The sequence below is a fragment of the Colobus angolensis genome, unplaced genomic scaffold (genome assembly GCF_000951035.1).
Source record: "Colobus angolensis palliatus isolate OR3802 unplaced genomic scaffold, Cang.pa_1.0 Scaffold8, whole genome shotgun sequence".
Classification (NCBI taxonomy): Eukaryota; Metazoa; Chordata; class Mammalia; order Primates; family Cercopithecidae; genus Colobus; species Colobus angolensis.
Window position 1 is genome coordinate 9,022,203 of NW_012121820.1, and position 26,519 is coordinate 9,048,721.

At 52.9% G+C, this 26,519-nt stretch overlaps 1 protein-coding gene across 2 annotated transcripts in view; it reads left to right on the forward strand.

Moving 5' to 3' along the window:
• The window catches only part of ADA (adenosine deaminase), a 32,740-nt gene that overhangs the window by 4,795 nt on the left and 1,426 nt on the right, over positions 1-26,519 (forward strand). The window contains exons 2-10 of one of the 2 annotated variants that reach the window (XM_011928984.1): positions 10,695-10,756; positions 18,059-18,181; positions 20,648-20,791; positions 21,546-21,661; positions 22,833-22,960; positions 24,095-24,166; positions 24,244-24,345; positions 24,521-24,585; positions 26,021-26,150. In XM_011928984.1, the coding sequence (XP_011784374.1) occupies positions 10,695-10,756; positions 18,059-18,181; positions 20,648-20,791; positions 21,546-21,661; positions 22,833-22,960; positions 24,095-24,166; positions 24,244-24,345; positions 24,521-24,585; positions 26,021-26,150 (942 nt within the window). The remainder of the gene's footprint in view (positions 1-10,694; positions 10,757-18,058; positions 18,182-20,647; positions 20,792-21,545; positions 21,662-22,832; positions 22,961-24,094; positions 24,167-24,243; positions 24,346-24,520; positions 24,586-26,020; positions 26,151-26,519) is intronic. The other variant, XM_011928985.1, reaches the window with a different exon arrangement.

The following is a 26,519-nucleotide window of genomic DNA, read 5'->3' on the forward strand; positions in this document are numbered from 1 at the left end:
TCTAGGAGGAAACTGAGACTCAGAGAGGGGAGGGAAATTGCCAAAGTCACACAGCTGGCAAGCAGCAGAGCTAGACTTGAACCCAGATCTGCCTGCACTGAAGCAGAAGCTGTTCATTGCTTTGCTCATTTGCCACTCCCACTTTATGTAGAAAAAGGTGGGGCGGTGTGGGGGGAAGAGTTAGAATCAGGGTGGCAGTGTGGGCCAGTGCGTTAGCCCCGGGCTTCAGATGTACTGAGGCTGAATTCCTGCCTGGCTGCATAGCAGCTAGGGTACCTCAGGGAGACACCTCCTGAACCTCAGCTTCCCCCTCTATAAAATGGGATGACAAATCCATGATCTTGGGGTTCCTGGGGAAACTGACATGCTGACTGGTTTTTGCACAGTGCCTGGCTGGTACCAGCAGGCCCTCGGCGGGTTTCCTTCCTGGGGACTGGAGTGGGGGCTGCGGTAGACTCTGAGAGGCCTCCCCAGCTGCAGAGTCTCCCTCCTTTTTTCTTCCTGACACAAAACCCACCAGCTGTACTTCTTCTCTTCGGGCTTGCAGTGGTTTTCAGTTACCAGAGCCACCTGTGAAAACAAAAATGTCGTTAGGAAGAGCCTGCCTTACCCATTTTGACTAACGTGGCAGTTGGTGGGGGAAGGGAACAGAGGAGACTGAGTTTCATTGAAGCCTTTTGCTTCAGAGGAGGAAGGGAGGAGCAGAGAGGGGAAGTGGTCTGTGGTCACACAGGGAGGCAGGGGAGGCCAGACAGCTTCCCAATCCTGCATTCAACCTCAGGGTGGGCTTGGCCTGGGTGGCTGGGGGCCCTGTGATTCAGGAGAGACTTGTCCACCTGCTCAGGTGTCTTGAAGGGGTCCCTATGGTGCCCCCTGGGGTGGGGCAAGGTAGTAGGACCATGGTCTGGCTGTGGGTGGTGGAGAGGAGCAGGCTGTGGGGGCAGAGTGAGGTTGGAATCTGTATTTACCCAAGGTGTTGGGGGTAGGCTTGTCTCAGCCCTTAGTGTTCTCAGGCCCCAGAGCAGTTGTTGAGGATAACCTCTGCACGCCTAGTGACCAGGGAGCTAGAACAGCAAGGAATTTGACCTTGGACACCAACTGGGGTCAGGCTGTCTGGGTCTGAGTCCTGATTTCCCACTTTCCAACTAGAGGAGCTTGAATGAGTCATTTAACTTCATGGTGCCTCAGTTTCCCCTCTCTAAAATGAGAATTATACCCATACCCACCTCTCAAACACCAAGTGCAGGCCTGGCTCCGAGCAGGTGTGGCAGCAATAGCTGCCATTGGTCAGCACCACCATGGTTGGTAATGGTCCTGCTTAGACTTTTGAGACAGAGTCTCACTCTGTCGCCCAGGCTGGAGTGCAGTGGTGCGATCTTGGCTGACTCCAACCTCTGCCCCCCGGGGTTCAAGTGATTCTTCTGCCTCAGTCTCCCAAGTACTTGGGATTACAGGTGTGCGCCACCATGCCTGGCTAATTTTTGTGTTTTTAGTAGAGACAGGGTTTCACCATGTTGTCCATAACAATGGCTGTCCTTGAAGTAGTCCTGGGTACCAGGTGCCTTCAGTTACTTTTTTTTTTTTGAGCCAAAGTCTCACTCTGTCACCCAAGCTGCAGTGCAGTGGCACGATTTTGGCTCACTGCCACCTCTGCCTCCTGGGTTCATGCCATCCTCCTGCCTCAGCCTCCCGAGTAGCTGGGACTCGGGATCCACTTCCCCTCGCTGGTCCTCCCTTCCACCTCTGTGAAGAGGAGGTCTCGAACTCCTGGCCTCAAGTGATCCACCCACCTCAGCCTCCTAAAGTGCTGGTATTAACAAGAGTGAGCCACCACGCCTGGCCCCTATTTAGATGTTAGCATCAGTGACCCAGCACCTTGCTATGTGGCATGAAGGGAGCGTGCTGCTATTAAGACCTCTGGGTTTAGAGTCAAATAGCTTCGTGGCTGTGGTGTGTATTAGACTTTCTAACTCAAGGTCCTCCCACTCTCTGAGCCTCAGTCTTGTTGCCTTTAAAACGAGTATAGGTGTGCTGAGTCCCTATGCTGTGGCTCCACAGGAATTTCCCCAGGTGGAAGGCACACCTTGCCTTCTGTGAAACCTCTGAGTAGCAGAGCTGTGAGGCCTCAAGTCAGCAGGAGACACTGCGGGGACTGCTCAGTCCCTTCCACTGTGTACCTCGGAGCTGGTGGAGCCTAGATGAGGCTGAGCACAGAAGGCTTCCTGGAGGAGGTGGAGCTGAAACAGTTTATCAGCCCGGGGCTGCTCTGTCTCCTGGCCTCACACTAAAAGTCCGCTGAGAGGCCACGGTGGCATAAGTCACTGACCCTGGCACTGCCCAGCTCATCACCAAAAGCAGGGCTAGAGAGGGAGGGGACGTTCGGCTGGCAGTGGGCACCAGTGGCTCATCTGGGTTCTGGCCATGGTGCTCAGGTTCTGTGAGCTGACCAGGCAGCCCTGTCTCCTTTGCCCCGTGTGGGTTCTGCCAGCTCCCATGGGGGCAGGTCAGCCCCTTCCTTGTTGCAGGGAGAGCACCCAGCATTGCTGACATGGGACAGGGAGACGAGGAAATACGGTGTGGTCATTGAATATAGAGAGCAGTTGGTGCTGTGCGAGGTGCTGTCGTAGGCACTGAGGACACGGCATGATGACACAGACAAGGTCCCCCGTCTCAGCAAACGGCTCATGAGTGAGACAGACATGTTACATACATGAACCCAAAAAGTCAGATGAAAACAAAACAGAGCAATGTGTTTGGGAGGCAAAGCCAAGTGCTGGAGGGCGAGCAGGGCTGTCTACCTCCCAGGCAAACCCAGTCAGCTTAGTTCTGCCTGGTGAGCCTTGGGGACAGCTAATCTGACTGGGTTTGCCTTGGAGGTAGACGGCCCTAGTCGCCCTCCAGCAGCTGGGAACATGGAAACATGAGTCAGATCTGGGAGTATCTGACCCAGGAGTCCAAGACCTGGGTCCTCATGGTAGCTCTGCTGCCGACACACTGAGTGACCTTGGGTGAGTGAACCCACCGCCCTGGGCCTCTCTGGCAGGCATCTCTTGAGAGCAGAGACTTAGTGCATTTCCCCAGGGCCTCCACAGTGCCTGGCACATAGTGGGGCTTCGTAAATATTTGTTGGTAACTGAGGATACTTCCCGTTCACATCAGCACTGGGAGGATTTCCTGGTGTGCGGACTGTTGCTGGGCTGGCTGTGAGTGAGCCTTGCAGAGAGCAAAGGCAGTGGGAGGGGGCATGGGATTCCCCTCCGGAGAGGTCAGGAGTGCCAGGGAGGGGGTGTGGCCTGTGGGCAGGACTTGGGAATAGAGGCAGAGGGACTTGAGTTCCGCCCTAGTTCCACCACCATCAATTTGTGTTACACTAAACTTCTGGACAGGCCACTAAACTTCTCCGGGCTTAGCCTGGCAAGTCCACTTCCCCATCTGTAACAGGGGCCGACGTGTACATTGCCTAGGGATTAAGATGAAATGAGATAAAGGGTCTGAAAACAGTAGGTAGTTGCTTTCTCTTTATTATTATTTCTGTATTATTGATGTCTGAGGCTGGGCCCACAGAGGCAGTACAGTAGAGTGGTTCGGAGCTCAAGAATCAGACTAGGGTTCAAATTCTGACTCCGTCACTGACTGTTTTGGGGGTACTTCTTTGAACCTCAGTTTCTCCATCAGTAGAATGGGAGTGAAGTCTCTACCTTGCTGGTTGTAAGGATGAAATAAGATAATGCATGTAGACGGTCTAGCACATAGTAGATACTCAAAAGTTCGAGGCCACTGCTGACCCTTTTCCCTGAAAGGGGACACGAGAGCGGGGTCCCCACCCCATTGTCGTTGTCATCTGGAAGAGGCTGACGGACTTCCCATGGTGTGTTGCAGTTTTCTAGAGAATTCAGTGAGAGGCCTGCCTGAGCTTGAGCCACCTGTGGAGGTCGCTTCCTGCCTCTGCTCCACTCCTGAAATGTGTCTGGGCCTCTACTCAGGCAGCCCTGAGAAGGGATGAATGTTACTGGTCATGGTGGGCAGCTGGCTCTGCTTGCCCCTTCCCGGAGGCGCTCCTGCCTCCTGCCCGGCTCCCTGAACCCCTTGCTCCTGTACCCCGACACCATCTGGCTCCTGCTCACTGAGCCCCCACTGTCTCTGATGCTGCCTTGAATACTTCCCGCATGTTATTCAAATCCCAATCAGATCTTCCCTCCCACAGTAGCTGGTCTTCTGTTCTGGCTTCCTGCCATCCTGTCCTCCACACAGCAGCCGGGAAAGGTTTTTTTTTAAAGGGGACTCTCCGATTTAACACACTTGGGTGGAAAACCCTTTGCTTCGGCCTCTGCAGTCTCCCTGCCCCCTCTCCACTTTGCCCTGGCCTCATTTCTCACCACTAACTTCACTCTGCACTCTCGCCAACTCCCCGCCTGCTTCCTGATTCGGACACTAAGCACACGCAGCTCCCCTGCCTGGAGCCATTCTCCCTCTCCTTCCTTCTTTCTTCTCCCTGGCGAACTCCTCCTTTAAGTGATCTTTTCCCAACACACTTTCTAAATTGCGCCCACCCCAGTGTGATTTTTCTTTATCTCATAGCACTTGGTTCTGCTTCTTACCACAGTTTGCAAGGCTGAGTTGAGAAAGGTGTGTTTGCTCATTCTCAGGCAGGAGAGGCTACCTTGTGCTGCTGCGGTAACAAACAGCCCCCAGGTCTGAGGGGCCTGCAGAGACCCAGGTTGACCTTATACTGTTTGTCCCTCCAGGGCCTCCAGTGAGGTTTTGGCTCCTTGGGATCACTCAGGGCCCCAGGCAGATGGGAAGATTCCATTCTGAACATTGCCAATTGTTGTGCCAGAGTAAAGCAGAGCTGGGAGGTGGGGCTCTTGGATTGACATTTGAATACTTTCTCCAGGCAGGGCAAGGCAGCTTATGCCTGTAATCCTAACACTTTTGGGAGGTCTAGGTGAATGGATCACCTGAGGTCAGGAGGTCGAAACTAGCCTGGCCAACATGGTGAAACCCTGTCTCTAATAAAAGTACAAAAATTAGCCGGGCGTGGTAGTGGGCGCCTGTAATCCTAGCTTCTTGGGAGGCTGAAGCACGAGAATCCCTTGAACCTGGGAGGCAGAGCCTGCGGTGAGCTGAGATCTTGCCACTGCACTTCAGCCTGGGCAACAGAGCCAGACTCCATCTCAAAAAGCAAAAAAAAAAAAAAAAAAAAAAAAAAAACTAGCCCAGACTCCATCTCAAAAAAAAAAAAAAAAAACAAGTAAAGAAACAAATAAATACTTTAGCCAGAAGTAGCCATGCAGACCGCCCCACCCACAAGGGGGCGTGACTACTGCCCCCACTCACTGCCTGATCCTCCTGTTCTCGGGGCTCCAAGGCCAGGCCTGGTTTGACCTTCTGACTTCCTCCTACCTTCCCAGTAACCTCGTGCAACTCCTCTCACTCAGCCTCAGTCATCCCCATGAATGTTTAAACTTACCCAAGACATCCCTATCTTTAAAAAAGCCCGCCATTCTCTTGACCCACATGCACGTCCTGCCCACTCCAAGGCTGCTTGTTCCTTTAGGGGCAAAACTGTGAAAGAGTAGTCTAAACCTTCTTCCTCTTCTTACCTCCACTTCTTTCTTACCTTATTCCAGTGCGGATTCTACCCTCACTCAGGCCTCTAGAATGGTTCCTCTAGGGCGGTAGTTCCCAACCTTGACTACATATTTTTTTTGAAAATCTTCTGCCTGGGCCTGCCACCAAGGATTTTGCTTTAATTGACCTCAGATGGGGCTGAGGCCTTGGGAACTGGCCAGAACTTCCCATGCTCCTAACTTGCAGCCGAGGTTGAGAACTACTCATCTGGAGCCCCCAGTGCCTGTGCTTTTAGCCCGAGGGACATGTTTCTGCCCTTTCATCCTGTGACCTCCAGCAGGGCCTGACTATGTGAGTTTCCTGTGGCTGCCGTAACAAGTTGCCACACCTGGGTGGCTTCAACCAACAGAAACGTGTGCCCTTGCAGTTCTAGGGGCCAGAAGTCCAACATCAAGATATCATCAGAGCCACTTGCCCTCTGAAGGCTCTCAGGGGAGTCCATTGCTTGCCTCTTCCGGTTGCTGGCGGCTCCAGGCATTCCTTGGCTTGTGGCCGCATCATTCCAGTCTCTGCCTCTGAGGTCACGTTGCTGCTTCCTCTTGTGTGTGTTTCTCTTAAAACTATTTGTTTCTCTCTTATAAGGATACATGTGATTGCATCTCGGTCCCAACCAGATAATCCAGGATAAACTCTTCCTGTCAAGACATTTAATAATCATACTTTGCCATATAAGGTTTTTTTTTGAGATGGAATTTTGCACTTTCACCCAGGCTGGAGTGAAGTGATGCAATCTTGACTCACTGCAACCTCTGCCCCCGGGTTCAAGCAATTCTCCTGCCTCAGCCTCCTGAGTAACTGGGATTATAGGTACCTACCACCACGCCCAGCTAATTTTTGTATTTTTAGTAGCCACCATGTTGGCCAGGCTGGTCTCGAATTCCTGACCTCAGGTGATCCCACCCACCTTGGCCTCCCAAAGTGCTGGGATTACAGGCATGAGCCACTGCGCCTGGACATAAGGTAATATTTTTTGGAGAGGGAGTCTTGCTCTGTTGCCCATGCTGGAGTCCAGTGGCTCAATCTCGGCTTACTGCAACCTCCGCCTCCTGGGTTCAAATGATTCCGCCACCTCAGCCTCCCGAGTAGCTGGGACTACAGGTGCATGCCACCATGACTGGCTGATTTTTGTATTTTTAATAGAGATAGGATTTCACCATGTTGGCCAGGCTGGTCTTGAACTCCTAACCTCAAGTGATCTACCCACCTTGGCCTCCCAAAGTGTTGGGATTACAGGCATGAGCCACTGTGCCCAACCCATATAAGGTAATATTTACAGGTTCTGGGCATTAGGATTAGCATGTAGACAGCTTTGTGGGGACCACCATTCAGCCCACTGTGCTAACCCTGTGTGTGAATCACTGCTAACTTGACATCTGATGGCCCGGCCTTCTGCATACCATACACCCTCCCACCTTTCTGGCCACAGTACTGTAGGCTCAGCCTCCTCCGTAAAGCCACTAAGTGCTTGCGCTGGTCAAAGCTTCATCCTAGGCCTTTTCCTTACCTCCCTTGATGTTCTCTTCCTAGGTGAGCTCCTTCAAGCCCACACCTTCTGTGCCCACCCACATTCCTACCTACATTCCCAGCGTGGGCTTCTCAGGGCAGCTCTAGACTCTTACATCCCATTGGCTTCCTCCATTTACCTTTGGATATCTCAAAGGCATCTCCAGTTGGCTGGACGCAGTGGTTCACACCTGTAATCCCAGCACTTTGGGAGGCTGAGGTGGGCAGATCACTTGAGGTCAGGAGTTCAAGACCAGCCTGGCCAATATGGTGAAACCCAGTCTCTACTAAAAATTCAAAAATTAGCTGCGCATGGTTGTGGGTACCTGTAGTCCCAACTACTCGGGAGGCTGAGGCGGGAGAATCGCTTGAACTTGGGAGGTGGAGGTCGCAATGAGCCGAGCTGGAGCCACTGCACTCCAGCCTGGGAAACAGAGCGAAACTCCATCTCAAAAAAACAAAAAACAAAAGGTGTCTCCGGTTTAACATAACTAAGACCAAACCAATCATGCCTGCCTCCCCCGCATCCTCCCTCCTGGAGGGAGCTCAGGACTTGGTCTTTTCTTCCAGAGTTCTCTGTCTCAAACTGTGGGAATTGCTCCCCACCCAGGCCTAACCTAAAGTGTGAGCCTTGGCATCTCTTTCTATCCACCTGTTTTTCCTCTATGCACCTCACAGCCCTGGTCCAATCCACAGTCATCTTTCAAATGGCTGCAGTAGCCTCTAACTGGCCTTGCAGGAGCCATCCTCTTTCTCTAACCAGCTGCCAACGCTGCAGTGGCTTCTGTGTGCTTTCCAGATAAAGCCTGACTCCTCGTGGCCCGCACAGCCCTGCCTGGGTGGTCCTATCCTGCAGCCTCTCCAGTCCCGTGAACCATCCCTTCTCTGAGCCTCTATTTAATTCCTTTCATACACCCCGTTTTCTCCTGCCATAGGGCCTTGCACATGCTGTTCCCTCCACCTGGAATTTTCTTCCCACCTCCCCCTGTACCCCTCCTTGCGTTGTGGGTTCCTCTCTGTCCTCCAGCTTTTCACTCAGGCTCATTGTTGGCCCTCTAGGTGTGTTCGCTTCTCTTGTTTGTTACCCTCTGTCATAGGAGTCGTCTTGGTTTGTGACTGTACATTTTCCCATGTGACATTTGCTTAATGCCTCTCCCACTCTGGGGCCTGTACAAGCCCCAGGAACAGGACTTAGACCCTTCTGTTTAACTCTACAATCTACCATCCAGCAGGAGCACAGGCCTTCATTGACTTTTATTTTATTTTTATTTTTGAGATAGAGTCTCGCTCTTGTCGCCCAGGCTGGAGTACAGTGGCATAATCTCGGCTCACTGCAGCCTCTGCCTCCCAGGTTCAGGTGATTCTCCTGCATCAGCCTCCCGAGTAGCTGAGATCACAGGTGTGCACCACCATGCCCAGCTAATTTTTTGTATTTTTAGTAGAGATGGGGTTTTGCCGTGTTGGCCAGGCTGGTCTCGAACTCCTGGCTTCAGGTGATCCACCCACCTCGGCCTCCCAAAGTGGTTGGATTACAGGCGTGAGCCCCCGTGCCCGGCCTTCATTGACTTTTAGTTGACAACTATTTAGCATTTGCTATGTGCCAAGAACTCCCTGTGTACTAATGCAGTTAACCCTCATGAAAGCCTAGAAGGAAGGACTGTCATTCTCCCCATTTAACAGATGGGGATGCCGAGGCACAGGAAGTGAAGTGACTTTCTCAGGGTCACACAGGGAGTGAGTGGAGGAGCCGAGATTGCAGCTCTAACCACATGATGCTCTGTACAGTGTGACTCTGGCTCTCTGACTGGGCCCTCTCCATAGCCCTGTGAGGGTTAAGGATAGAAAACAGAGGCTCAGAGAGGTGAGGTCCCTTGCCTGAGGTCACACAGCTGGTTGGCCGTTCCCTGGGCTATAAGCTTCAGTATTCCCAATGCTGAGCATATTTTGAGAACCCAAGAAACAAACATTTGACTGGGTGGGAACTGAACTCATTTTGTCAGGGAATCCAGCAACTAAGCTGGCCCCGAGCCTGGGTGTGAGGACCGCTCTGTCCCTTGCCAGCTGGATGACCTCGGGAGAGATCTGATGACTCTGAGGTCCTGCTGATAGGACCTCTGGTGTCTCTGTTCCCTGCTGGCCTCCCATGGGCCTGGGCTGGGTTTCCTCTGCAGGAGGCAGCTCATGTATGTGCTCCTAGATGCCCTTGGACCAGCAACTCCTTGGCTGTTCCTCCCTGAGCCAGAGCAGCCAACTTTCTTATCCAGCTCTCCATGCTCCCCACCCCAGCATGAGATGTCAGCTGAGAGTTTTCTGGATCTCCCCTGGCTACGAAGAAAGCTTCCATCATTTGGAACAGGAAGAAGAGGAACAGCAAAGTCCCTTTCCCCACCATCTCCCACTGCCTGCTGTGCTTCTAACAGCTCATACTAAACACCCTGACTGAGCAGCAGGGGCTGTTTCCTTCGGGCTATCCATGTCCACCTACACTGTCCTTTTTAATCCTTGCAATTTTTCTTGGACAGGGGGGCATAATATTCCATTGTTTTTCAGTTGAGGAAACTGAGGCTCAGAGAGGTCAAGTGTCTTGTCTGAGGTCACACAACAGAACTGGGAGTCAAGCCAGATGGGCTGCCTCCAAGGACCCTGCTCTTAAACTCTAGAGTACTAGAAAGTTCTTCTATTGCCTAATATTGATTCCTGATAGGCTATGCTTGAGTAGCATCTGCTTTTGAAAATGGAGCCTGGGCCGGTCGCGGTGGCACATACCTGTAATCCCAGCACTTTGGGAGGCCGAGGTGGGTGGATCACCTGAGGTCAGGAGTTTGAGACTAGCCTGAGCAACATGGTAAAACCCCGTCTCTGCTAAAAACACAAAAATGAGCTGGGCGTGGTGGCACCTGTCTATAGTCCCAGCTACTCAGGAGGCTGAGGCACAAGAATTGCTTGAACTCAGGAAGTGGAGGTTGCAGTGAGCAGAGATCGCGTCACTGCCCTCCAGCCTGGGAGACAGAGCGACACTCCATCCGTCTCAAAAAAATGAAAAGGAAAAAGAAAATGGATCCTGAATTTTGAAATATGATGTGGCTCTTCCCTAGTTCGGGACATCTGGGTCAATCCCTTTTGTTAAACTAGTTTATTTAGTTGGCTGAGAGCGAGAGCTACCTACGTGACCTGGAGCACAAACTTTGGAATTGGGCTTGGGTTAGAATTCTGCCTCTGCCACTCACCAGCTGCAATTAAGAACAAAGATACTGGGTTGGGCCCCTGCTTCTATTACTTGCACGCTGTGTGGCCTTGGATGAGATATTTAACCCCTCCGAACCTCAGTGTCCTCAGTTGTGAAAGAGATCGAGATAACAGCTAAACCCATATCCCAGGAGCGGATAAAACGAGATAGTGCAGTACAGAGTTTACTGAAGTGTTTGGGGTCAGCAGCCGGCCAGTAAATGGTGGCTAATGGTTATCATGATTAATTAATTAAGCTCTGAAAGGTCCGACGGGAACTCATAGGTATTTGTTCTCTCTCCCTTTCTCTGTCTCTTCCCCCTGCCCCCTTGTAGGTAGAACTGCACGTCCACCTAGACGGAGCCATCAAGCCTGAGACCATCTTATACTATGGCAGGTAAGTCCATAGAGAAGAGCCCTCTCTCCCTGGGATTTGGGTGGGGTTCACAGCTCCACCCAGAGGACCCTGGGGAATTCCAGGGTCACTGTTCCTTCCTGTCTCCCTGTGGGAATTAAGCCACCTCCAGGCCAGAAGTGGGACTGGGGAGACATGGAGGCCTCAGCACTGAGCTGGAGACCCGCAGACCAACTCCTGAGCTTTCTGGGCCTCTGAGTTTTGTCCTCCTGGTGTCAGGTGAGCCAGGCCTGAGCCTGCTCTCCCCACCCACCCACCCACATACATGCATGAAGGTAGTTCCCAGAGCTGAATCAATCTCTTTTTTTTTTCTTTTGAGATGGAGTCTTGCTCTGTCACCCAGGCTGGAGTGCAATGGCACGATCTCGGCTCGCTGCAACCTCCATCTCCTGGGTTCAAGCGATTCTCCTGCCTCAGCCTCCCGAGTAGCTGGGATTACAAGCACACGCCACTATGTCCGGCCAATTTTTGTATTTTTAGCAGAGACGGGATTTCACCATGTTGGCCAGGCTGGTCTCGAACTCCTGACCTCAAGTAATCCACCCAGCTTGGCCTCCCACAGTGCTGGGATTACAGACATGAGCCACCGTGCCCAGCTCCTGTCTTTTGACTTAGCTGAGAGCCTGTAGCTGGTGATGTGCCCACATGAGATGCCAGTACCATTTGTTGAGCATCTCCTAGAGCTGGGCTGGGCTTTATCAGCTCATTGGATCCCTCCATGCTTGGAAGAGGAGGATATGGTCTCTGCATTTTACTGAGGAGGGAATGGGCTCAGACAAGACAGTTGTCTAAGGTCACACAAATTAATAGCAGATCAAGAGTTGAACCCAAGGCTGTCTGACCCCTAAGGCTTTACTACATCATCAGGGTCATAACTTGCTAGGAGTTACGGAAAAGTGGCTCCCCGACTGTGGGCCCAAATCTCTGCATCTTCCAAGTGAGAACACACTTCCTGCCTCAGCTCTCAGAGATGCTAGCGAGCCAGAGGGTCCCCCTGTTCCCCAGCGAGGAAGGTTCTTCCCTTCCTACCCAGACCTCAAGGGCTCACAGCAGCTCCTCTCTTAGGACCAGCATTGAAGGGCAGGGACTTTGAAATCCAGTGGATCTGGATTGAAATCCGGACACATTGTCTCCTGTCTGCGAACTTGGTCTCTATCAACTGAGGCTAAGAACAGGCGATCCCTAGAGGGACGACCTAGGAGATACGGGCTCCTTGTCCGCCCAGCCCTGCCCCAGCAGACTTGCGTTCCTCGCATGTTTGCACAGCACTCACTTTGTCTGGAGCTGAAAGAACTCAGCCTCTCCCTCATGGTCTTGGAATTCAGCACTGGACCCAAATTTGAACATTTCTGCTCCATAAGCCAGAATCCTGTTATTCAGAGGCCTGCCCCTGTGGGGAGAACGAGGGATCTCTGGGGGTTGCCCCCAACTCTCGGGAGCATCTCCACCAACTCCCTGCGAGATTTCTGGTAAGTCCACTGTTCTCCATCTTTTCGCACTTCCGGGGACCTTTTTCTCCCCCAGGAAGCTGCCACTGATTTAATTCCTATTTAACTGCAAGGCATAAGCATATTAACATCTCTTGTGTGCCAAACACTTCTTTAAGTGCTTTACCGGGGTTAAGCTATTGAATCCTAACAACACCTTGTAAGATAGGAACTCTATTGCCGTCATTTACAGATGAGGAGACTGAGCTGCGGTAGGTGGAGTAAGGTGCCCAGTAAGCACAGGGCAAAGGTTTCATCCCAGATAGTCTGCCCCCGAGTCCATGGCCCTGGCCATTACTCCATGTCAGAGGTTTTGGTGAAGTGACGCACATAAAATGCTTAGCTCAGGGCCTAGCACACATTAATGTGCTCCATAAATGTCACTTAATGATAATATGCTTATTAATTAGAGCTTATATCTCTAAGTGGGGTGAAGCCTCTTGGCTTATCTCTGCCTGGCCTTTGCCCATGTCAAGCTGCTAACGTATCACAAAGCCCCTAATGAGGTCATTCAGTGGGGCACCAAGATGACATCAAACCGAGGCACTCATTAAGGGGTCGTGGAGGGCTCATCAGCTGCAGCCAGGGACTGTGAGCACTGGGCAGGGCCAAGAGAAAGGGGAAAGGAACCACCGGAAGGGGCACTGGTCTGATCGTCCATTCCTCACACCACCTCTGGGCCTTAGAGATGGCATGCGGCAGGAGCCAGCTGGAGCTTGGCCTGAAATCAGCAGGCAGGGGACTGGGGAGTTTGTCACACTCAGATATGGGTGTCTGTAAATGCACACAAATATGGGCTAAGAATGGAAGGAAGAGGGGAGCCTCTGGCCTGAGCCCAATTCAGTGGCCCTTTTTCAAGCTCTGGGACTCAGGCCTGCCTCATTAATTTGTTCTCACCCATTTCTCCTTCCTCCAGTTCCCGGGATTCTGCCTTTTTCAGGGACCTCTCCAACATATTTCTCAGTCTTGTTTATAACCCTGTCAGCTATTTCTACAGAGATTCTGAACCTGATTGCTCTTTCCTCCGATCACTGCCCGGGTCTGGGCCACCACTGTGCCTCCCTCATGCTGTGGCCTCCTGATTGGTCTCAGCTATCTGCTCTGGCCTTCCTTTCTATGGGCCCTGTAGTGCTGTAGTTGGAGCAACAGCCTTAACCCATGGTCTTCCCAGCTCATTCCCAGCTTCCCCACCTCACTCAGGGTCAAAGCCAAAGTCCACACATGGGCCTTAAAGTTCTGCAATGCCTGCATTGCCTCTCTGACCTCTCTAAGGCTCCCTGCTTAGTCCACACTGGATGTTTTTCAAACACGCCAGACCTCGTAAACCAAGAGAGGCTGGGTTGCTTGGCCAAGGTCACACAGCCTTTAAGTCACAGAGCTGGGATTCAAACCCAGACCATTGGGCTTCCGAGTCAAGACAGGCAAAGTTTCCTTTCTTCCTCTGTGCACCCCTACAAGGAAAATACTATGTTTTACTGACAAGGGCACCAAGGGCCTTAGAGGGGAGAGCTCCTGCCCGGGATGATGTGGTAAATAGGGGTGCGAAATGGACTTGACCTGCAACCCCTGAGCTCATTCTCCCTCCCTGGGCTCCTGAAGGTGGGCTTCTTGTGGCTGTGTTGCCCACCAAGGCAGGAAGAGGACTAGACAGTGCCCCAGCACAGCAGCTGTGGCTGACCAGGGAGTAGGGATCATCTAAGAACAGAGCGTGTGCGGTGGCTCACGCCTGTAATCCCAGCGTTTTGGGAGGCTGAGGCAGGGGGATCATCTGAGGTCAGGAGTTCAAGACCAGCCTGGCCAACATGGGGAAACCCCATGTCTACTAAACATACAAAAAATTAGCCAGGCGTGGTGGCGGGCGCCTGTAGTCCCAGCTACTTGAGAGACTGAGGCAAGAGAATCGCTTGAACCAGGGAGGTGGAGGTTGTAGTGAGCTGAACTCGCACCATTGCACTCCAGCCTGGGCAACAAGAGCAAGACTCCATCTCAAAAAAAACAAAACAGAAGAAAAAAACAGAGCGTGGCCCTATGAGGAGCCTCGGCTTGTGTGGGTGGCCAGGGACAGCAAGAGGTGTTAGGGCCAGATGGGCGCTTTCCAGCTCAGTCTGAGCAGCTTCTGGAAGCCAGGTCCAGTGGGAGACTCTGGGAGTCCCTGCGCTCTTTGTCTCCTGTCGGGCCCCCGCATTAGCTCTCTGGCCTCAGCTCTGGCTTCCCTCCAATTTGTTCCCCATGCAGCAGCCAGAGGAGCTTTTAAAAAGGTAAATTATTTCATGCTAGTCCCCTGCTTGAAATCCTACGGTGCCTTCCCAGTGCTTTCAGCCAAAGCCCTAGTCCCTTCCTAAGCCCAGCCTGGCCCTACCCTCCCTGGTGCATCATCTACAGAAATGCCTGCTCTCTGACCTCCAACCACCCTGCGCTTCTTATACCCGCTGCTTCCTGCCTGCAGCCTTAGCACAGACCCCTCCCCTGCCCAGAACTGCCCCCTCCCCAAGGCTTCTGCTTAAATGTCACCTCCTCAGAGAGGCCTTCCCTGGCTGCTCTGTCTAAACTGTGTGTTGAAAAGGTCCTTCTTTTTTTTTTTTTTTTTTTGTTGAGACGGAGTCTCACTCTGTCGCCCAAGCTGGAGTGCAGTGGCCGGATCTCAGCTCACTGCAAGCTCCGCCTCCCGGGTTCCCGCCATTCTCCTGCCTCAGCCTCCTGAGTAGCTGGGACTACAGGCGCCCGCCACCTTGCCCGGCTAGATTTTTGTATTTTTTTTAGTAGAGACGGGGTTTCACCGTGTTAGCCAGGATGGTCTCGATCTCCTGACCTCGTGATCCGCCCGTCTCGGCCTCCCAAAGTGCTGGGATTACAGGCTTGAGCCACCGCGCCCGGCCGAAAAGGTCCTTCTTGATGGTTGTTGAGGGGGGAGGCTGGAGAAGAAGAATCGAAGAGGAGAAACAGAAAGCAAAATAATTTGTTCTTGGGGACCAGCTGGCAGTGGGCAAGGGGAGGTGCCTGTCTCTGGTGTGGACAGCTGGGTAGATGGAGGAGCCGTATTTGGAAATGCGGACCCCAGGAAGGGAGTGATCTAGAGGAAAGGGAAAAGTGGCATGAGATGCCTGCCTCTCAGCAGGCAGCCAGGCACATGAGTCTGTCTTGGTCACTGCTATCTGCCCAGTGCCCAGCACATCACAGGCCCTCAGTGGTGGTGTGTGAGCATAGAGAATTAGAAGCTGTGGACCTCTGGATCCTGAGCTGAAAACCACCAAAGGAGATGAGTTGGCCTGGCCAGGTGTGTAAAAGGCAGAGTCTGAGAGAGAATGGCCAGAGGGCAGAGCCCCTGCAGGTGGAGTCCCGGGAGCCGGAGGGAGACCGTTAGGAGAATCGCACATGGCTGGTGCAGCAGGTCCCAGGCAAATGTGGCCACTGGGTTTGGCAATATGGGAGCCACAGCCCTAGCGTCATCTCCTTGCCTTCTATCCAGCAGTTCCCACAATGATATCCAGAACAGTGTTTGACAACTGGTACAGGCTCTTCAGGGGCCACAGTTACTGGGCAAGGCCTTGTGAGGGTGACTTTGGGGCAGCTGGCCAGCAGTGGGAGGGGAAGCAGTCTCAGGGGAACCCAAGGCACTGAGCTCCGACCTCCAGGTGCCAGCGCCGCACCAGGGCACCGTTCCCCCGCAGGCTCTTACAGGGATTAGGGACTGGTAAGTAGCCGTGGTGGGCTGACTAGCAGGCTGGTGGGCACCAGGGTGACCCCTTGGTGATACCCTCTGGGCACTCATGGGGACTGGGGCTAACAGATGGGGAAGGGAGCACATTCATGGGGCTTAGGAAACATATTTATGTAGGGAAACATTTTAATATTTTACTAACAGAAGCTATTAAAGTACTTACAAACTTACATACAAACACCATTTGGTCAAACACTTCTGTTTCTTTGGCAGTTTCCTCCTTTTTTTTTTTTTTTTTTGAGACAGGGTCTCCCTCTGTCACCCAAGCTGGAGTACAGTGGTGCAATCTTGGCCCGCGGTGGCCTCGACTTCCAGGCTCAGGTGGTCCTCCCACCTTAGCCTCCCAAGTAGCTGCGACTACAGGCACGCGCCACCACGCCTGGTGAATTTTTGTTTTGAAGGGGTTTCACCGTGTTGCCCAGGCTGGTCTCAAACCCCTGGGCTTAAGTGATCCGCCTGCCTTGGCTTCCCAAAGTGCTGGGATTACAGGTGTGAGCCACTGTGCCTGGCCTCCTATTTTTCTGTTTCTGCTTTGTGGATAATTGGATACTTGGACCTCCTGATTTAATCTTCTAATTTTCTTAACTGTTTACTGCTATTTTTCATCATCTCGTCTTTTTGTTCTACTCTGTGGAGGATTTCTTCACTTTTAGCTTCCAGTTCTTTTCTTACATCCTGACGTTGCTGCCGCATTCTCTTATAAATGTCCAAGCGCTCGTTCCTAGGTTCTGAATGTTCCCTTGTTTCAAGGATGTTATGTCTTCTCATCTCTTTGAGGATATTCATTTCTTTTTTGTTTTGGTTCTTAGGTTTTCATCTGTTCTCTGTGCCATTTCCTTGGAGTGCTTTTGTCTGTTCTCTTGTTTTGTCCCTCATGTTAGAAGCATTTCTTTTTTTTTCTTTTTTTTTTTTTTTTTGAGACAGAGTCTCGCTCTTTCACCAGGCTGGAGTGCAGTAGCATGATCTCAGCACATCACAACCTCTGACTCTCTGGTTCAAGGAATTCTCCTGCCTCAGCCTCCCGAGTAGCTGTGATTACAGGCACACACCACCACGCCCAACTAATTTTTGTATTTTTAGTAGAGATGGGGTTTCAGCATGTTGGCCAGGATGGTCTCAATCTCCTGACCTCATGATCCTCCCACCTTGGCCTCCCGAAGTACTGGGATTACAGGCGTGAGCCACCATGTCCAGCCTAGAAGCATTTCTTAATGTCTGGTGTTCTCTGGCTGTCCCTTTTATTTTAAAAAAAGGGGGAAACTGAGGCTCGAGGTGACCTTGTGAGCTGCAGCAGAGCCGGGATGGGAGGAGGAGGCAGGAGCACGTGCTGAGGGGAGGAAGCCCCCCTGAGCTCGCGCCCTGCTTTCCGTGGCTGGCAGGGGAGGCCGAGATGCTTGGGGAGAAATGAAGGCTCCAAGCCAGAGGGGCTGTTTCCAGCATGCCCTTACTGAGCGCTGCTGTAGTCCAGCCTAGTGTGGTGGCTGTGGGCAGGGAGGGGAGAGAGGTCTGAGCTGGATGGCAGCCCACTGGGCCCCTCCCCTGAGCCTCCACCAGCCCTCTCCCATTGCGCTGGGCCGGGCAAGCCTCTGATGTGCCAGATGGAGGTCAGAGGAGCGAAGTCCTGATGCCTGCCCCTACCCTAGGAATTGTGACGCTGCAGTGACCCTGATAACCCCTGAATGGGCATAGGACCAGCTGGCCGTGCCAGCTCCTGGGGCTGAGGAGGAAGTCATGAGCTTGCCCTGGCACTTTCCTTGTCTCCAAGCATCAGTCAACCAAGGATATGGAGGGTGTGCGTGCATGTGTGCACACATACATACTCACACACAACTTCAACCTGTTTATCCCCCTTGAGATTTGCTGACTTGTGCATCGGGGGTAAAAGGTGCCGGGAAAATTCTGGTCCTGGTTCTCAGCTTCCCTATCTGTCTAGTGGGAGCAGCTGGACTGAGAGATGCCCATGTCTCCTGCTGTGGTCCTGCGAGGAGGCCGGTGCTCCTGAGTCTGCTCCACCCTGGCCCATCAGGCCTGCCTGGATCCTGCCCCAGGTTGGTCCACCACTCACTGTTCTGTTTCCAGGAGGAGAGGGATCGCCCTCCCAGCTAACACAGCAGAGGGGCTGCTGAACGTCATTGGCATGGACAAGCCGCTCACCCTGCCGGACTTCCTGGCCAAGTTTGACTACTACATGCCTGCTATTGCGTGAGTTGCCCCCAGCCCGCAAGTCCTGGGGCAGCATTGATCCCTAAGACTAGGACCAGGCCTGTCCCTCAGCCTGTGGGGGCCCGAGAAGGTGCTCTGAAACCACAGCTGTCTTTCTCACCATTGTGTACACTTAGTGAGTCTCTCCAGTGCCTTTAGGCCTCAGTTTTTCCTTCTGAGATGTGGGTGTGATGGACTGAAATTGCTTCAACTTCTACAGAGAAATGGCAGAATATGGGAGCTAAGAACACAGGGTCAGAGGCAGTGCAGGGCTTGAACCCTGGCCATCTATCTCCTAGTTCAGGGCTTCGTGTCGTGAGGGGAGGAGAGGCCTGAATGTGGGGTGGGGGCAGGGAGATGTGGGGAAGATTCTCTCGAAGGCTTTTTTTTTTTCCCCAGTCTTGAGTCGCTGGGGAATAGCACTAGGTACTGAAAAGGCCCAGAAGGGGTATGGGCGAGTGCTAGAGAGAAATTTCAGTGACTTATTTAGTTATTTATTTATTTGTTTATTTATTTATTGAGACAGAGTCTCACTCTGTTGCCCAGGCTGAAGTGCAGTGGTAAGATCTCAGCTCACTGCAACCTCCACCTCCCAGCTTAAGGGATTCTCCTGCTTTAGCCTCCCAAGTAGCTGGGTTCACAGGCAGCCACCATCACACCCAGCTAATTGTTTTATACTTTTAGTAGAGATGGGGTTTTACTATGTTTGCCAGGCTGGTCTCGAACTCCTGAACTCAGGTGATCTGCCCGCCTCAGCCTCCCAAAGTGCTGGGATTACAGGCGTGAGCCACCGCACCCGGCCTCCATCCTCATCCTCGATGTGCAAGAACTTCCAGTGACCCCTTCTCCTGAGAGTGGCCTGATCTCCCCTGGACAGGGCACTTTCTTCCCACACGGGGCTCTCCCAGCACTTGTGTGCCTTCCCTCACACATTCTAGTAACCACTTCATTTTCACTCTTCATGGTGGGAACTTCCAGCTAAGCACAGTCCACCATTATGTGATCAACACAGTGGCCCTGACAGGCCAATTTGTGCCTTGCTTCTGGAACAAACATGCAGTGATAACAACGAAAATGTTTTGAGCATGTGTCTGCTCTGCTCCAAGCACTGGCCCAGGCGGGGTTTATGAAGTTTGACTCATTTGTCCCCACAACAACTGCTTGTTGTCAGAGGGTGACTAACGGGGGGTCACAGAGCAGATAAGTGTGGACACAAGGATCCAAGTCCATGACTATATCCCAGGAGTCTCTCACATCCAGGCGTCCCTCTGGACTTGTCCAGCTGTGTCCTTTTCTCTTATTTCTCTTCCCTGCCAACCTTACCTTCATCACCGACAAATATTGGGCTACTCTGTCCTAGGCATGGTCCTCAGCTGAGAGGTCACAGCCATCACAAGACAGAGGGGTCCTTGCCACATGGAGACTGCATTCTAGTAGGGGATACAGCAAACTGGCTGATAAACCGTATGACACACAATGTTGAGTGGTGATAAGGACCTGGGAGAAAAAGAAAGCCCCAGAGAATGGTGGAGGGGCCGTTTTAAGATAAGGCGGTCTGGGCCAGGTGCAGTGGCTCATGCCTGTAACCCCAGCACTTTGGGAGGCTGAGGTGGGCAGATCATGAGGTCAGGAGATCGAGACCATCCTGGCTAACACGGTGAAACCCCATCTCTACTAAAAATACAAAAAATTAAACGGGCATGGTGGCACGTGCCTGTAATCCCAACTACTCGGGAGGCTGAGGCAGAAGAATCACTTGAACCCAGGAGGCAGGGGCTACAGTGAGCTGAGATGGCGCCACTGCACTCCAGTCTGGGCGACAGAGCAAGATTCTGTCTCAAAAAAAAAAAAGAAAAGAGACAAGAAAAAGGTAAGGCAGTCAGGGAAGGCCTCTCTGAGGAGGTGAAGCTTGAGCTGGCTCTAAACCAGGGGAGTGGGAGAGAGGCAGTGTAGGACACTATCGGGGAAGGGGAAGAGCAGGCCTGTGTCTTCTCTGGTGGCCTCAGGGAATGAGGGAGAAGGAAGATGTTGGGGAGCCTGGCAAGGCCTGGAGGATGCAGGCCTTGTGGATGGGACCTGGGAGTTGTGATGTCATTCTCCGTGGCAGAAAGCTATTGGGGCTTTGAGGGGAGAAGCGCTATGCTTTGATTTACCTTTTTAAACCCCCGCTGCTGGGTGGAGAACAGGATGACAGGGGCAAGCATGGAGACAGGGAGGCCAGTTAGAGATGGCGTGATTCAAGCCAGGATGGAGGAGGGAGAACTGGCATGCAGTTCCAAAGTAGAGCTGATAGGACTTGCACAGTGTCTAGGATCTTATCCAGTGAATGCCCAGAGCTTGGGTCTGGGGGATGAGAATGGGGCCAGAAGTGGGTTTAATCTGCCAAGGGTTGGGGATGTCATTTGCTCCTGGAGCTCCCAAGGGACTTGGGGAAGGTTGATCCCAACCCCTTTCTTCCCTTCCCAGGGGCTGCCGGGAGGCTATCAAAAGGATGGCCTATGAGTTTATAGAGATGAAGGCCAAAGAGGGTGTGGTGTACGTGGAGGTGCGGTACAGTCCGCACCTGCTTGCCAATTCCAAAGTGGAGCCAATTCCCTGGAACCAGGCTGAGTGAGTGATGGGCCTGGAAGGGGCCGTGGTGTGGGTGTGGCTGGGAGGCTCAGCTCTGAGACTGGAGGGGTGAACTGCTGGGAATTCCTGACCCAAGCAAGACTTTGCTCTTGGCCCCAAGCTGGTCCGTGGCCTCAGAAAGATGGGTTTAACTCTGTCACAAGAGACGTGGTTCCCATCCTCACCTTGCGGTTGTGTTCTTACCTTGGGCACAAGTGTTTGGCTGTGTCTTGCTCTGGCCACAGGCCTGCTGTCCAGGAATGTTAACCTGCTTAGCCAGCCAGGATTTCTGAGGGGTCTCCCTTGTCACTGACACAGATCAGATCTCTAAAGGTCCTGCTCTAACTTCATAACTGAAGTGAGCCTGGCCATTTCTAGTCCCCTGCCTGGGCCCCCATGGATCTCTAAGTGGTGTCACAAAACCATCCTGCCCCATTTTCTGAGCCATGACTCTAATACATGTAGAATGTGGACATCATGGCAGCCCTCAGCTGAGCAATGCTGGCCATCTGGGGGTGGGGAGGGCCGTGTAACACCACACACCTCCCACTAAGATCTAGCAGCTGCTTTAAGAGCCAGAAGGGACATGCTAGGCCCTGGGGGCATCTCTGCCAGTCTTTCCTTTGAGGCAGTGGGTCAGTGGGGGAGGAGGATCCTCCCCAAAGCCTCCTCTTCCTCCTCTGTCCCAGTCCCAGAGCTGCCCTTTAGGCCTTCCCTTTGCCTCAGGCCCATCCCTACTCCTCTCCTCACACAGAGGGGACCTCACCCCAGACGAGGTGGTGGCCCTAGTGGGCCAGGGCCTGCAGGAGGGGGAGCGAGACTTCGGGGTCAAGGCCCGGTCCATCCTGTGCTGCATGCGCCACCAGCCCAGTGAGTAGGATCACCGCCCTGCCCAGGGCAGCCCGTCTCACCCCCTTGAGCCCACTGGCAGGAACTTGGGGCTTCCTGAAACAACTGGAGACTTCCTAGGCAGGCTCAGAACTTCCTGGAGACGTTCTCCCCAGGGATGCCATGCCTTTGTAGCCACCCTGCAGGAAGCTCAACACCAAATAGTAACTTAACTATGGAAAAAAAAATCTAGGCTAGATTCTGATCAGCTCATGGTCCCCCCTTGAGACCCCGTAGACCAGGCCCCATCCTGTCTAGGCCACAGAACCCGTGAATAGGCCTGATTTCCAGGATTTCTGAGGAGTCTACCTTGTCACTGAAGCTGATCAGATCTCTAGAGTTTGTGCCTCATGGTGAACAGCCTCACTGTGTGACCTTGGGCAGGTCACACCACCACTCTGGTTGTGCACCAAGACACCTCAGTTGTGCAGTGTCACAAGGAAATGATCACACTTACTTCACTCCTCTACCCTCAGGATTAGTGAGAACCAGAGAGCTAGCTGCATGCATTTCCTCTAATCCTTGCAGCAGCCTGTAAAGCAGAACTACCATTGCTTATTCCCATTTGACACATGAAGAAACAGGTGGAGCGAGGTGCAGCCTCTTGCAAGGCACGAACCCTGGATTTTCATCCAGGGACATTTAGTTCCAAAGCCTATGTTCATTCATTCTTTCTTAAACACTTCATAATAACTTTATTGGTTAACAGTACATAATACATTAGCAATATACTTCGCAGTACTAGTGTGAATTCTATTTTAGATGACGTGTTAAACGATCCTCCGTTTCCTCATCTGCACATGGGAGTAAGCCTACCATGAGTGTTGTTGGAAACACCAGGTGAGAGAATGGTCCGTGTCATTTACTGAGCTCAGGCCCTGTCCTTGGTGCTTTACACACATGGCCTTGGCAAAGCCTGGCCACCCCTATGCAACAGCGGCAGTGTTCTTTCTGAAAAGGGCAGAAACTGAGGCCCTAAGCAGAGCAGTTTTCCGCAGGCTATGTGTTTAGGACATGGCAGTTAGGATTTGAAGACACTGAGCCCTGTTTTGTGCTGGTCTCCCATGGCGGGGGTTTGGATGGGACAGCAGGCAGGCTGGAACGTCTCTCCATGGTGCTGGTGACAGAGCCTGGGTGGGCATCTCGCCCACAGACTGGTCCCCCGAGGTGGTGGAGCTGTGTAAGAAGTACCAGCAGCAGACCGTGGTGGCCATTGACCTGGCTGGAGATGAGACCATCCCAGGAAGCAGCCTCTTGCCTGGACATGTCCAGGCCTACCAGGTGGGTCTTATGAGAAGGAATGGAGAGGCTGGCCCTGGGTGAGCTTGTCTCCCACCCAGAGTTGGGAGAAATCACAAGAACCAGGGAGCATGGGGTCTCCTGAGTTCTGAAGTGTGTCTTTGTTGAGTCTTAAGGCTTGGAACTGGAATCCCCCTGGGCCAGGCGTGGTGGTTCATGCCTGTAATCCCAGCACTTTGGGAGGCTGAGGCAGGAGGACTGCTTGAGCCCAGGAGTTTGAGACCAGCCAGGGCAACATAGTGAGACCCCATCTCTGCAAATACAAAAAATGAGTCAGGTGTCGGGCATGGTGGTGCACGCCTGTAGTCCCAGCTACTTGGGAGGCTGGGCTGGGAGAACTGCTTGAGTCCAGGAAGTCGAAGCAGCAGTGAGCTGGGATCACGCCACTGTACCCCAGGCTGGGTGACAGGGAGACCCTGTCTCAAAAAAAAAAAGAAAGAGAAAAGAAAAAGAAGAAAGAAAGAAAGAGAGAAAGGAAGGAAGGGAGGGAGGGAGGGGGGGAAGGAGGAAGGAAGGAAGGAAGGGAGGGAGGGTGGGGGAGGGGAGGGAGGAAGAAAAGCCTCCATTTGGTGTTGGGAGTCCTATGTTGAGCCTGCTTCTGACTGTGATTTGCTGTGTGAACCTGGGCAAGACTGTGTCTTCTCTGGGCCTCTGTTTCTTCTATTGGGGTGACTGAGTTGGAGCCGACATCTCAAACGTCGCTTCCAGCCTGATGATGAATGGGCTTCCTGTGGAGGGGCAGCATGGTGGGGAAGAGTCAGGGCTCTGGAGCCCCACTGCCCAGGCTCAGAGCTTGGTTCCACACTTCCTGTCTGACCTTGGTCACATTACTCGACTCTCCTGAGCTTCGGTCCCTCATTGTAAAATGGGTGGGATAATCGTTGTGAAATTAGATAATGTAAACAAGTCACTTCATATACTACCTGACACATGGTAACTGGCTAATGAGTGGCAGCCACCACTTAGATAAGGACTTGGGGGGTAAAAGACCAGGTTTCCCATGCTGTTGAAGCAGGCAGCCTGACTGGGATGGTTCAAGCTCCACAGCGTGGTGAAGGCAGGGCCTGCCAGGGCCCTTTCCCTAGGGCGCCCATGACCTGGCTCTCCCTCTTCTAGGAGGCTGTGAAGAGCGGCATTCACCGTACTGTCCACGCTGGGGAGGTGGGCTCGGCCGAAGTAGTAAAAGAGGTGAGGGCCTGGGCTGGCCATGGGGTCCCCTCCTTCCTGCCTCCTCCCGTACTTGGCTCCATTGTGCTTCTCTACAGGCTGTGGATATACTCAAGACAGAGCGGCTGGGACATGGCTACCACACCCTGGAAGACCAGGCCCTTTATGACAGGCTGCGGCAGGAAAACATGCACTTCGAGGTGAGCGGGCCAGGGAGTTGGGAGGAACCATCCCCGGCTGTCCCCACTTCCTGTATAGAGAGGCAGAAAGCAGGGCAGGTCCCAGGAACTCGAGGGGCGGCCCCAGGCCCAGACATGGGGGAGGGATCAGCATGGCCTGGGGCCATCCCTGCCAGCCACACACCTGCTCTTCCAGATCTGCCCCTGGTCCAGCTACCTCACTGGTGCCTGGAAGCCGGACACGGAGCATGCAGTCGTTCGGTGAGCTCTGTTCCCCGGGGCCTGTTCAATTTTGTTCCAGGAAGGCCAAAGAGGGAAGAAACTGCAGAGACTGGGCATCAGCTCACGCCGGGTCTCTTAGATATGAAATCTCTTTGACGCCCTGGGAAGCAGGCATTGCTGTCCTCATCTGACAAATGAATCCGAGGTCCAGATGTGCTGCTGTGGCTTGGCTGGGATTACCCAGCTGCTAACAGCAGAGCTGGGGCCCTACAGCTCACTCAGCTGGAGCAGAATGCTCCGATACTCTGAGGGAAGCTTCCATACCTTCCAATTCTCCCAACTCTGCCTCCTGGGCATCGCATAGGAAGCAGGAGTCCCTCTGGCCAGCATGTTCTCTGTTCCTGGCACCTGGCCCTTGGGACCCCTGGGCAATCCCCTGAGAGCCAGCTTGAAGCTTTCCACTGGAGGGTCTGTTCCACCCTACCTGGCTCCCATCCTGGAGTCTAACCAGGGCCAAGGCCCTTCTTCCATCCTGTCACCAAGCCCTTGGAGCAATATCAGGCCTTAGGAAAAAGTTGCCTTCCCCAGGACAAGGACAGCAAGAACTCAGGGTGACCATGGTCAGGCCAGCACTTATCCATCTGCCAGGCATATGAGAAGGGGAGGGGCTTGGGCTCTGATGTTCTGATGACAAGGGAGTCTTGAGGCTTGCCTTAGGGACATGTGGCACCTGTGGAGGTTCTTGGAGGCACATGGGTATACCATGGGCTGGAAAAAGATCCAGGAGTCATCTGCACAGATATGGTGGCTGAAGGAGAAGCCGTGGCCCCAGGAGGTGGTGGAGCAAGAGGGCCTAGGATAGAACCCAGCAGGACAATGGTATTTAGGGGACCAGCAAAAGAGACAAGTAGGAAGAAAGTCAAAAGTGTGGTGTCAGAGAAATCCAGGGAAAAGGTTTGAACAAACAGCCAACAGTGTGAAATTCTGCTATACAAGTCAATTATGGTCGGAGCTAGGAAAGATCCATTAGATACAACAAGATGGTGGTCAGGGATCGTGCTAAGAACAGCTTTCATGGTATGTTGGAATAGCCAGCTCCCAGTGGGACTGAGGAACAAGCAGGGTAGGGTGCAGAGGGGAAGGCTAGAGAGGGTGGCAGCTGGAGGGGGATGTTGCTTTCTTGGCTTCCACCCCCACCCCCACCCGGCTGCCACTCTGCCTGGTTCTCATGTCTGGTCTCTCTGCTGCCTTTGCCCAGCTGTGGTCTGCAGGATGGGTTGGAGTCTGGAGTTTCTGGTTACATAGACTTGAACAAGTTACCTCAGTTCTGAATTTATTTCCTCCTCTGCACAAGGATCAGATCTTTCAGATCTGTTTGAGGCTGCTTTGAGGATCAAAAGCGGGTGAACGTCAATGTGTTCTATTTACGTATGAGTAAAAGGAGGCTCGTTCTCTCCTCCTTCCCCTTCTGCAGGCTCAAAAATGACCAGGCTAACTACTCACTCAACACAGATGACCCGCTCATCTTCAAGTCCACCCTGGACACTGATTACCAGATGACCAAACGGGACATGGGCTTTACTGAAGAGGAGTTTAAGAGGCTGGTGAGTGGGTGTGAGCCATACTGGCCTTGACTCGGGTTTGGGAGTATGATATCTACAGGTCTGGTCCGGGGCCTGGAACCTTTGGAGAGAGGGAGCAAGTTTGCCTCAACAGTCCAAGACAAGCCCAACCTAGACACTTTCCACAGAGAAGACTCTTTGTGTTGACGACCTGAACTAGGACCAGGTTTTTGATCCTTTGCTTGGGTTGAGTGCCTTTAAAGAATCCAGTGAGGCTGGGCGTGGTGGCTCAAGCCTGTAATCCCAGCACTTTGGGAGGCCGAGACGGGTGGATCACGTGGTCAGGAGTTCGAGACCATCCTGGCTAACACGGTGAAACCCCGTCTCTACTAAAAAATACAAAAAGCTAGC